Here is a 13,184-nt window from a genome sequence, read left to right on the forward strand (position 1 = left end):
TCATGTCGCTACCTAAGCACCATTTGGAGATTCAATTGTTGGTGGAATTGCACGAATTGGATGTGCTGTTTATGACTGAAACATGGACACATCCTAACTCAGACCTGGAGCTGGGCATGGCCTGTCCATCTGGGTATAAAGCCCTCCATAAACCTCGCTTGGGTGGTCGGGAGGTGGGGTTAGGATTATTTTTAAAGACAGCTGGGACTTTTTACCTCTTGCTATTGAGGAACCGGAAGGGATAGAACTCCCGGGCTTCTCAATAAAAGAGCCCAATGGACAACTATTTACTGGCCTAGTTTGTTATAGGCCACCTGGAGCAGCTAGCCCCGCCTTTCAACAAGGACTCATTGAAGTCCTGAGCAACTTGGTTTTGTGCCATTCCAGACTGCTCGTCGTAGGAGGTTTTAATGTATGGCCAAACGGGATATTAGATCCAGGCTATTACAACATTGTTCAATCTTGTGAAATCATTAATCTACAACAGTGGGTTAAGGGACCTACCCACAAGGGGAGACACACGTTGGACTTAGTGTTCTTCAATGAACAGCTAATGGGACCTATTGAGGCCCTACCGGTATGTTGGTCAGATCATTATCTGATTATCTTCCAGCTGTATAATCTGGGATTAAATAAATTAAAAAAGAGTACGAAATCCATGGGTCTAGACAAATAGCTAAAAAGTGTGTGTTCAAAAACTACAAAAAGATGGGTGTATAATATAATATAAGGGCATTTCCCTTTTTAGGACAAAATCCCTCACTCACCACAAAGGTGATATGCTTCATCATGGGGATTCTCCTCTCCAAGGATAACCTAGTTCCCTGGTGGTCTGAGGTGTGCAGTTTGTGATGCTGTCTTAATAGATTATACACCCATCTTTTTGTAGTTTTTGAACACACACTTTTTAGCTATTTGTCTAGACCCATGGATTTCGTACTGTTTTTTGGAGTTATGATTGGGGAATAAATCCATTGTGGTCTCTAAAATTCCCTAAGACCCCCGTGTTTTCAATCTATATTTGTTTGGTAATTAAATAAGTTAAACCAGAAGACTGACCGAAAATTTCAAAGTAGGGACTGGAAGGGCCTTTTAAAGAAAGCAAAGGTCCTCCCCGTGTTTGCATCCATTGAGATGTATGATACTGGCAAGACAGTGGAGGAGAATTATATAAATTATTCTAATAATATTAGTACCAAGCTAGATCAAGTCGCCCCATTAAAAGATCATAAAAAACTTGGTAGACCGTCAGCCCCATGGTTTACTGAAAACCTCAGAACCTTGAAACTTGGTTGTAAGCAAGCAGAAAGGAAATGGCGTAGAGCATATGCTGAGAAGGATAAAATCCTCTGGAAGGTAGCCTTAGTGGAGTACAGAAAAGAAATCGTGATAGCTAAAACAGTTTTTCGTGAATTCTATCCTGAAGGCACAAAATAGCACTAAGGAAGTTTTCAGGATTGTAGACACTCTGATTAATCCTGAGTGCGTAAATAATGAGATTGTGCCTAGTCAGGCACTGTGTGATGGACTGGCATCCTTCTTTGAGGACAAGATAAGTAATACTGTCAATGATCTAGACCCAAGACACATGCTTAAGGAATCGTACCTATTGAATCAAGCTGAGAGGGGGAAATTACACTCCCTGGATCATTTTGACACTCTCTCTCTAGGGGATTTTGAAACAAATGGCCATGGGAATATCCTCGGGATCACCTTTGGATCCATTGCCACATAAAATTTGGAAGGGATTGGCTCCGGAGTTATTTCCGGCACTATGGCAAATCTGCAACCAATCATTGATGGATGGTACAGTGCCAGCCTGCTGGAAGCAGGCGTCAGTGGCGCCTCTGTTGAAAAAGGCGACACTAGACCCAGCATGTATGAAGAATTATAGGCCAATCTCTTTATTACCCTATCCAATAAAAATCCTGGAGCGATTGGTTAGTAAAACACTCTCCCAGTTTCTAGTAAGTAATAACATTCTGGATAAGGTACAATTTGGATTCCGTCCTGGCCATGGGACAGAGTCGGCTCTGGTGACCGTTATGGATGATCTGTGAATGCGAGCAGACAGGGGACAGTCGGCCATCTTGGTCCTTCTCGACCTGTCTTCCGCATTCGATACGGTAAACCATGGGATCCTTCTGTCCAGGCTTGAAGAGGTGGGAGTGACGGGCACTGCCCTTAAGTGGTTCCATTCTTACCTATCTAATAGACAGCAAGCAATTGCTCTTCCTCCCTTTCGCTCAAAGTTTTCTAATATATTGCATGGTGTCCCACAGGGATCGGCAATAAGTCCCATCCTTTTTAATGTATATATGAGTCCCTTACCTTCAATTATAAGATCTCACAATGTCAATCTAGTTAATTATGCAGACGATACCCAGCTTATCCTGTCCTTAGAAGGTGAGCAATCAGTCCCTTTAATACATTTTCATGCTTGCCTGCAGGATATAGCGACTTGGCTTAGGGAGAATTCCCTTCAATTTAACTGTGAAAAGACAGAGATCTTATATTGCGCAACAGCAAGAGTTCTCCCCTTATTTCCATCTAATTTTTGGCCTACTGCGGCTAGCGCCCCACTGGCTCCCAGTATTGCTGTGCGTAACCTGGGAGTTATGTTTGACAATAAATTGACATTAGAGAAACACATCAATAAGACAGTTGGGAGCTGTTTTAGTTTGATTAGGGCTTTTCGAAAAATCTTTCCGATATTTTCATTGGAGGCCAGGACATTGATAGTCCGAAGTACTATCCTCGGTAGGTTGGACTACTGCAATGCTCTGCTCTTGAATTCCCCACGGTATCTGATTGAGAGATTGCAGAGAATAGAGACCATGGCCGCAAAGATAGCACTGGGACGATCACGTCGTTCCTCTGCCTCTCTGGCACTTTCGGACTTACACTGGCTACCAGTCCTACAGAGAATACAATTTAAGGACTTATGCTTGTTGTTCAAGGTCTTACATGGACAGGGGCCTAAATCCCTGCAGGAAAAATTTAGTTGGTATGTCCCCCCTCGGCTGCTTCGTTCATCCTCATCAAATTTGGTGAGGGTGCAGAGAATTAGGAAAGTTAAATCAGGAGGCCGGGCCTTTTGCATAGCAGCTCCTCGGCTCTGGAACACACTCCCATTGGACATTCGACAGATAGACAATCTGATGCAGTTCAGAAAAAGGTTAAAAACCTGGCTCTTTCCTCGGGCCCACCATCTAGCCCCCTGCTAATTCCGCCTGGCAGGGGCCTAGTCTGCCTTCCTCACTCAGTCAACATCCTAACATAGCGCCAGGTTACCCGTAGGGTGTCAGCTGCGCTGTACAAGCAACTATAATAATAATAATAACACACCCACACAACCACTCGCACACCCACTCACACCAATACAAGCATTCACACCAATGTTCCCTCTAATTATTCTTCCTCGTGTGCGGCAATAGAATGTTTGTGTGCACACTTTTCTTGTTAGTGTGCGCAACGGAGTGATGAGATGTGCAACTAGACAAATCGACCAACTACCACTTAACTGTTGAAAACAAGCATTAAAGTTACTCCTTAGACGCTGATTGGTCATGATACATGCACTCGGTCACTCATCCTTGTGCATCCATTAATCACTTATTCATTCTTGCATTCACCCACTTACACAACCACAATACAACACATACACAGATTCTGCCACATATACAAGATAAAAGTACAAAACGTGTTATTGGCTAAAAATGGCAGACGTATGCTTGCAATAACGAAATTAAACAAAGCAGCAGATGGACATCTTGCAATGGTATTGTAAATAGTGGTGGACATCTTGCAGTGGTATTGTACATTGTGTATAGTTCCAGCTGACTGCCACGTTAGAATTCTGTAGACCATCTTGCAATGGTAAAACAATGATGCAGTGTGGATAATATCATTGCATAATGGTCAGCTAGTTTAGAGGCAGCAGTTGGGCAGGTTGCAGTGCACTTCACATGAAGTAAGCGTCAAGCAAGTAGTCAATAAGCTCCATCTTTGGCGCTGTAGCATGCTTTAAAAATGAAAATAAAAAGTAAATAAAAGCACTTGTAAGCAGAAAAGGGAAAACTAAAAGACTGGCCTACTAGCTTGGACACTGAGGGCAATCATTTTCAGATGGATGTGCACATGTGTTCAGACAAATGTCACTCTCATGGTACGAGAACCAAGAACTGAAGTGGAATGACCGATTTCCCTATGCTCTATGATGACAATGATCGAAGGAAAGTGTAAATGACACCCATACAGACCAGTGGCAAAAAATGGCTGACCATAAGCCTCTCTCTGCATCTATATGGATGTATATGTATACATATGTATTTTGTTTTAAGGATTTTTTTTTTTACAAGATCCTCGTATACAAATAAACCTGTCAGGCTTTCCAAAGAGATGCTAACAAGAATTATTACAGTGCTAATTTTGCACCCCTAAGGTTTGTTGAAGGGAGTATTCAACACCAAACTCCTTGCCTAAAAACTGTAATCTGTGAGATTCCATGTAACCGAATACATCTGTCGGCTTTAAGAAGGTCCAGTAGGGATCCATCTATAAATGCCTATTGGCTTTAACAGAGGTTTCATAGTGAATAACACAGGTCTACTGTTTTTGTCGGAGCTTTTAATATGAGACAGATCCAAACTAGTGCATCAGAAATACCTTTCCAGTGAACCAATCATGTGTATAGCCTTTGTCATTGGCTTGTCACTGTAATTAAGTCAGGCCAAATGTATTGAGAATAGACTTTCCTACAAGGCAACCATCATGTATCCTGCAATAACATGACAAACGTACAAAATTATAGTTCTCTAAAGAACTACCAGATTGCATTTTGCATAAATAAGCATTAGGTTTGCATAATTTTACCCACATTTTGGGGCACTCCATGAATTCTCTACACCCCTAAATCTTATTTTATTGAATTATGTTTTAGTATGCCATGTTTTTGTATTTCGTTTTGGGAGTGGCTGGGGAATTTGCTGCAGAATGTATTAACCAAAAGTTCCCAATACCAACACATGGTGTGAAATAATGAGTAAAGGGATAGTGTTTCTAGACAAATATTTTTTATTCTGCTACGAAAAATATGCTGCACCAGATTTTGTGTTAGGGGGAGAGGTAAAGGCAGTGTGGCTAAGGGACTGTGTTACACAGCTTAGGCTCCCTTCAGCAGAATGCTTTAGTTTCACTCACTGATTGTATTATTCACTCAAAAACTTCTGCACCTACTCACTTAGCTTGCTCACTGTCACGCTTATTTTTTATGTCTAAATTCAAGAGAAGCTTCAAACTCTTGGTCATCATTTGTTCTTTCAGTCACTTCATGGTTCACTCACTGACTTGCTCATTCACTGACTTGTAAACTCACACTAAGTCACTATCATGTGGTTAGTCACTTATCCTTTGCACACTTCTTCACTCACTTCAATCACTTGCATATATCATTCAGTCACTTACTGACTTGCACACTCTTTTGTTTGCTTTCTCACTCACTTACTTGCTGCTCACTCTTTCACTGATTTTTCACTTGCTTATTCATTCACTAATTCGTACACTTGCCATCCAAACACTTACTGATTAATTCACATACGTACTCATTCCCACATGAAACTGTTCACTCACTAACTTGTTCAATAACTTGGACATTCAGTCCACTCACCCACTGTTTCACTTATATACTCACTTGTTCATTATCCTACTTGCTTGGACAGTCACATACATGTTCATTCAAAAACTCACAAATTCACTTGCCCATTTACTCATTCATTAATTCTATTTCTCTTTCTTTCTTTCACTCACTGTTTACTTGCACAATCACTAATCCGTTAATTCATTCAAGTTACTGCATAAAGTTATGATTTGAATTATTTTGATTTGCAAAGGAGGAATACAGTTTGTGTATCTTTCGCTCCTAATGTCCATTTTAGACTTGCCCGAGAAGGTTGTAAGATGGTGGGGACTTTGTAGCCGCCTGGCGGAACGCACTGTGGTGCGTTTGCTTTCTAGAAGGACTATTTGATCCGACGGTGGCTCATCTGAAAGGACCCAGGAGATGACAATGTCTCTTGTCTAGAGTGAACTGGGAGAGGGCCCACCGGGCTGGCTCATCTGGCATACGCTTCTGGTTTACAAGGTGGCTCTCTTATGCTATCTGGAGGTGTGTGTGAGTCCTCAGGAACCAGGCTTGTGTAAGGGCCTGTGATTGGGACGACCTCTGCGAACCCTTGCTTTCTGGCTCACTAACCTTACATAGTATGTGCAGTCTTGTTTTTATAATGAGATTAGTACAATTGTGCAATCACTCTCTGAATGCCCCTGAACGGTTGATGACCTTTCAAAGACTAAGATCCTGGACATATATTTTTAGTCGTCTAAAATGCACATCATCACTAGAAGCACCAGCTGCGGGAGAGGGTAATCGGCAACATGGATTTACCTGGATGCCCAAGCAGCACAGACACAACAGCTGTGCTCAGCCTCGTTAAATTAGAAACTCAGAAAACTCCTTCCTCACTTTATGAGAATGTGGAAACTCATTTACAAGTAGCTTGTAAGGCTCCGCTGTATTGTCCCAAACTTGGACCTTAAACACCCTACCCTCCGAGAAGAAAGCCTCCAGGAGGTGGTACATAAAGAATCTAACCAGAGCATGAAACCGCCTCCTTTCACCTCGTTGTTCTCTGAGGGTGGGCAGAGGGACATGTAGACTGGACTCAGGCTGCAGGGAAAGCTTTAAAGTGCTCTCCTGCTGCTTCAGGGTGCCCTCCAGGTATTTATATGCCCGCTACTAGCATTTATAAAGACAAAAAGATGTTTTCTGAAAAAGCATTCAGTGGCGCAGCTTCCGTAACTATCAGTGCACCTCAAAGGCTCCAGTGAAGCGTTCCATGAATGCCGCAGAATCCTTTGTAGTGTGCGCTGATTGTACATCTCTGCATGAAGGGAAGCCAAGGTGTGCGCGCCCGCACAGGCGCAAGGTTTAGAGGGAACTATGATTCACACACCCACATACAGACCCATACAGACCCATTCAACCACTCACACGCCCACTCACAGACCCATAGAAGTACTCACACACCAAACAACCATTCACATACCCACTCACACACCCATACAACCACTCACACACCCACACAGCTACTCATACACCTACTCACACACACATACATACAGCCACTCATACCCATTCAAATCAATTAGTTGTTTACTTGCGATAAAAAATCCATAAGACACATAATAATAAAAGCAACAATATGAATTAACAGTAATCAATTCTGGCAGTTAAAAATATATAAAACATATAAAAACACAAATGAGTAAAAGAAGGGGGGTGGAACAATGCAATAATACCCTTGATATGCCAAATGAGCATTACTACAATTTCCCTCTAAAATATTAGACAATCTGGGAAAATCGACCAGAGCTATGCACCTCTTATTCTAATGTTCATAGGATTTCAGCCCACCTTTTAGGCAAATGTGCAGAAACTTCTAGTTTGCTTTAAAACATTTGACATTCTATGTACATCCATCCTAGAAATGTAAAAGTTACATCAAGTACTGATGTTACAAAATGTTACTTCCTCTCCACATACGTGTAATCCATGCTGCATGTAGAGATTAAGCAATACCAACCATAACTATTTCCCTTGTGTCCGATTTCAGTACCTTAAAGGCTACCCCAAGGTCCTTATTCCCAAAAGACGGCACACAGGAATGATATATTTGTTACGAGGGATACTGTGGGCAGGGCAGAAAAATACAAAATGGATAATGGAATCAAGGCTCGTATTGCACATTGGACAACATTTATTGGATTCATTGTTGTTCCCCAATCTCTATGTAAACTTAGCTATGGGAAGAGTACAGTATCTAAACTTCAAATAGAGTTGCCTTGGAAGGGAGCCTTGTATCATATCTAAGGGTGCTTAAAAAAAAAAAAGAGTAATCTTATGGTCTAAAAAGAAGTCTGTTCGACTACCTGATACACAGTTTTTTTTTTTTAGGTGTGTGTGGTCCAGTTTTAACTCTTTTCATTAAAGGATAGAGGGAGATGTATCGTATACATAGCAAGTCACCTACAACCCTGTAATGGGCTGGCCGCGTGGTTTGAGTATTATTCAGTATGCACGAGAAAAACATTATTTGACATTGCATTTATGTTGGGTTACACAGCAAGTCGCCTACAACCCAAACTGAGCTGGCCGCGTGATGTGACAACCATATTAAACAAACCCTATGATAGAGCTCCTTCATATTACAAAACAAATCAAGTCCAACGGAGATAGATATATAGAGAAAAGGAACTAGAAAAGGGGAGAGGGTAAAAGAAAGTCCCCGAAGACTAAGGTGAGAGAGAAGTGAGAAAATAAGGTGAGTGGAAGAAGAGGGCAAAGAGCGGATATAGAAGAGAATGAGAGGCTGAAGTCCGATGCACAGCCTACTTGTGGTATGCTTGTTTTAGTTAGCATTTAATATACGATCCACCATGTAATTCTCCATATTGTTATTTACCAGCGCTCACTGAATAATATCCCATCAATTCAGCCAGAGGTCGATGATCATGATATGGCTTCTATTACTGTATATTACGTAATAGAATAAAGCTAACATCTAGAGTATTGCAGCACCTGCTAATGTCCAGGAGACGGCAGGGTCGTACGTCCAAGTCCGACCTCCTGCATATACCCCTATGTATTATGATGATGATTGGAGCGATCGCCGCTCCAGTGGTGTTCTGAGCAGAACTCTACCCAGTAGGGTAGAGCCATAGAGTCGCAACTGTCGAGTTTGCTCGTGAGGAACCCAATTGTGGGTGAGAGTGGCACATCCAGCATATGAAAACAAAGAAGGAGAGAAAGAGGAGACGTGGAGCAGGATAGAGAAGGAGGGAAAGAGGGCAGAAGTGATACACAGTTTTTAATCATTTTGTCTCAAAGATAATCCCTACATCAATCTTTTATCAATTGGTTTGGTATCTTAATAGCTTCTTCGGGTGTATCCCACAAGGATTCCAGGGCAAGTGCTTTAAACATCCTTTTTAAGTACAGCAACCAAGATATTCTTAGATGGACTGGTAAATTTAGAAGATCCCTGGAAGGGAGTATATAGAGCTCCAGTTCAGGGGTCGTCCAGAGCCAGTACCAGAACAGTAAAGGTTTCAACTGTATCAAAGTAAACAAAATACAAACCCAAATCCACCAATAGGGGAAGTGTTGGGGCACTCTGTGGGAGATTAAATAATTGCCTCAGAAATCGGTTCTCTACCACAGATAATTCCTTTATGATTTAATGGCCCAACAGTTCCCTTCCATAAAGGGCTGCGCTTTTTGCCCTGACTTTATAGAGTTCTAATGCTGGGATTAAGTTCTTGAATTTTATTCATTTAGCCAACTTGAGAATTGCCCCAGACTGTTGGAGTTCGAGCACACACTTAATAACCTCAGCCTTCCAACAAATTATGGGACAAAGTTACTCACAAGTAAACAAAGTCAAACACAGCTCAAGAAGGGCATTACTAACCAATATACGTGTTTGGGCAGTCCCATGGAGGTTCAGTATCCCCATCTGCCTTCATGGCCTGACATGCAGGAGTATCCTTGCCCAAATCAAAAAGAGGGGCGAATCGAGTTGTGCAGGTACATTTAACACAAATTCCTCTTCTAATGTTGTCTGGCCTCTACAGTCCCAAGTGAATGTCGAAGTAACGGCTGGAGTAGGCAGGGAGTCTGTTTCTTTGGGGGCAGGGCGCAGGCCAGCTTGAACAGCGTCAATAGACCTGTTTTTGCCCGACAAAGCCTTCTTACGTCCCTATTTAAAATGATGTGTAATTTTCAGTCCGGTATCTTTCCCTCAGACTCCAGCCTGCTTATCACCCAGCATGCCCTCTATTAACTCATCAATGGCATCAACAGTACAATTATCTGCCGCACATCTTTTGTCACGGTTTGCCGCATGCCCTTGCCCAACTACAGAGTCTGATGCTTTTCTCTTCTCCATAATCAAATTGGCGAAAAACACAGCCAAAAGGCAGGTACTAACAGACTAAAACAGTATGGTTGCGCAGTGAAGAAAAGGAGAGGCGATGCTGTGGGTGCAGGAGCCAAGGAGGCTAGCCCTGCCCTGTCTCCTCCGGCCGCCAAGGGGTGCAGACGGGCCCGGGCATGGCCCGCGTCGCAGGATGGCAGAATGCACTATATAACGCTTAATGAGCCACAGGTGTCGGCAGCACCAGGGTTCGCCTCCTGGGGTCCTGGGCTGCTGGAGCTTTGAGTCCCGTGCAGGCAGATATGCAGGAATCATCACACCCCCATACAACCACCTACACCACCCATACAACCACTCACACATCCAATCACACACCCAGAAAAGCACTCCCAAACCCATTCACAGACCCTTATACCCACTCACATACCCACTGACAGACCTATACAGCCACTCACACACCCAGTGACAGATCCAAACGGCCACTCATACACCCACTCACACAACCATACAGCCAATCAGACACCTACTCAACCACTGATAACAGTCACAAAATAAAAATATGTAATGTTTTTAATTTAGAAATAAATTCAACTTTCTTGTTAAAAAAATACTTAAATTAATTTAAATTAATTCTATACATAACTTGTTGTAATTTGTGCTACATAATCAATATGAACATTTCACTTTAGGTGGGTATTTCTAGTAATATATTTAAAATATTTTATTTAAAATGTATGTAAATTAATTACATTTTTAATTCAGAATTAATACTGCTCTAGTATGTTTATTTTTTACACATTTTAAATCAATATATGAAAGTAATTAACATTAATATGTAACATAAAAATAATGTTAGTAATTTTTTAAGTTTAATAAACTTTGTACAGTTTGTTACTTTATCATAAGGGGATCTCTGTCCCAGTGGCAGACACGTCTGCAAACGTGAGAAAAGTGCTTGTAGTAATATTACACTCATAAATTAGGCTTCACCCCATTAATTCAGGGGTGGAGACATGCAAGTCTACACTTTGGAGTAACTACACTCTTTAAACGGGGAATAGCCAAAAGCAGTAAGAGTACTACAAAGTGTAAGAACAAATTTACACATGTAACTGTACCTTTGTGAACAGACACAATCTTTCAGGAGACATGTACTTTAGCTTTTAGAAGAGGGGAGGGAACTTCAAAATACAAAAGAATGTAATTCTCATAAAAAAGACCGTAAATACATGAGGTAATTTCACAGAAGAGTGTGAAGGAGACAAAAACAGTAGAATAACTCAAAAAGGAACTGACAGTCAGTGAAGTTATAGTGCTGAGTAAGAAGAGATAAAGCTGGAAATCGTGTAGCATCTGTGCATCAAGCGTAGACAGGCAACTAAACTCAGGAGCCTGAAAACGACACATCGGAACTACATTAGAGAGTGAACAATGATAAAGGTAGGACCTTGTTGGAAGGCTGACAGGTGAAAATTGTAACTGATGCACTTGGATCCATTTTTTTTATTTCATTCTTAACTCCCATGCATCTTTTGACTTTTTAAATTTACTCGAGTGGTGAAGGTGTAAAAAAAAGAATATTTTTTTTTGTCAGGCTGTGCTTTTCAAATCTGACATTTTAGAAGTTATGTATGTAGGCAACATAAATTCAGAGCAATCTGTGACTGCCAAACGTGAATTACTAGCCCCCAAAATCATATGCCCAGTATTTCACTTTGTGTACCTGCGGCAGGCGCTCTGGGATCCAGTCTGAAGTGCGCTGTCCACTCTGGCCAAGAAGACAGTCCGCTCCATCAATTAGCAGAGTGACAGTGTGTTGCCGGCGCAAGGACAGTGAGATGCTATGCAGCAAGGAGTTGAACTCAGACACAAGGCCCCTAGAGGAATAGACAAGGGGGCAGCATTAAAGATAGTGCAGGCTTGAAGATTTTTCTTATTTCCAATACAAGAACAAAATTACTGATGGTTACAACCTTATCCTTTAAAGCGTCTGCCACTAGTGCAATAGGAAAGGAGAAATAATTAAATGTAACAACAATTTACTATCCTGAACATTTGTTTCAAATTCATAAAATGTTTGTACTCCTTTATGGTCAAAGAGGATGCCCAACAGATTTTTATTCTAAGGCTTGTTGAAAACTGTAGTACGGCAGGTTAATTAGCTTTAACAGGTTTTTCAGCCAATATCTTCCTCAGATTAATCTCATTTCAAATTTATAGTTGTCGATTCTCCAGCCAATGTGGAGGGTTTGTAAAAAGTATAAATTTAAGGAGCAAGTCTTTTTCAAATCCACATACTTCAAGAGGCAAAAATACTTTGTTTTCTTCTTTAGAAAGACTTCCTAGGGCTCAACTAGTGTTTTCTTTCCTCAAGATAGAATAAAAGTTAGGGAAAGGCATAGCCAATTGGAATTTGTGTCTTCCGCCAGTGGCAAAACGACTAGATAACCATGCAAATATTTCCTACAGAGTATGGTTTCTAAAATAATCACTTGATGGCTATACCATACCCTAGGCACTCTCAGGGATTCTAGGTAGAGAAGGTGTTTACCTTTAAATGTCTAATCTGTACTGCCAATTTCCTTCACAAGTGTATAATATTATGAAACACACAAAAGGGGATATGAGGAATGCTTGCAATCTGTCTATCTACTGGCAAAATCGCTCAGGTTAGCATCCCAACCCATCGTTCTTTTGCTCACCATGACACCTTGGTTTGAACATATGCAAATCTATAGCACTACATGCAACAAACAGATGCTTATGGGGTAAGTAACATATTCCGTTCGAAAGATGTATGTCTGTAGATACACATGCTTTGCATAGACTGTAAAGCAGCCCTCCAAAGAAGCAGTGGCTAACCTGTGAGTGTTGCAGTGGTTTGAAAAATTGTACGTGGCACTGCCTGTCTTACATTTGCTTGTTGGCGTGCTAATACATCCACACAATGTTTAGTTAAAGTGTGTGGTGTAGACCATGTAGCTGGTTTGCATATGTCAGCTATGGGAATGGTTCCCATGAAAGCAATGGATGCTCCTATTTTACGAGTAGAGTGTGGTCTTGGAGGCGCAGGTAATTTTCTTTTGGCTTTAGCATAACATGTTTGAATGCACTTAACTATCCAGCTGGCAATACCGGATTCGGATATAGAATTTATTTTTTGAGGTAGTGAAAAAGCAACAAACAGCT

General features: G+C 41.4%; 1 protein-coding gene across 7 annotated transcripts in view; it reads right to left on the reverse strand.

Annotated features, from left to right (window-relative positions):
• The window catches only part of LOC146811566 (telomerase protein component 1-like), a 1,575,504-nt gene that overhangs the window by 954,896 nt on the left and 607,424 nt on the right, over positions 1–13,184 (reverse strand). For all 7 annotated transcript variants that reach the window (XR_014966741.1, XM_085618541.1, XM_085618539.1 and 4 more), the window contains one exon: positions 11,719–11,872. Coding sequence is in view for 6 of the 7 variants with exons in the window: in XM_085618541.1 (XP_085474667.1) it covers positions 11,719–11,872 (154 nt within the window). In the remaining variant the exon portion in view is untranslated. The remainder of the gene's footprint in view (positions 1–11,718; positions 11,873–13,184) is intronic.

This window comes from Triturus cristatus, chromosome 7 (assembly GCF_964204655.1).
Source record: "Triturus cristatus chromosome 7, aTriCri1.1, whole genome shotgun sequence".
NCBI lineage: Eukaryota > Metazoa > Chordata > Amphibia > Caudata > Salamandridae > Triturus > Triturus cristatus.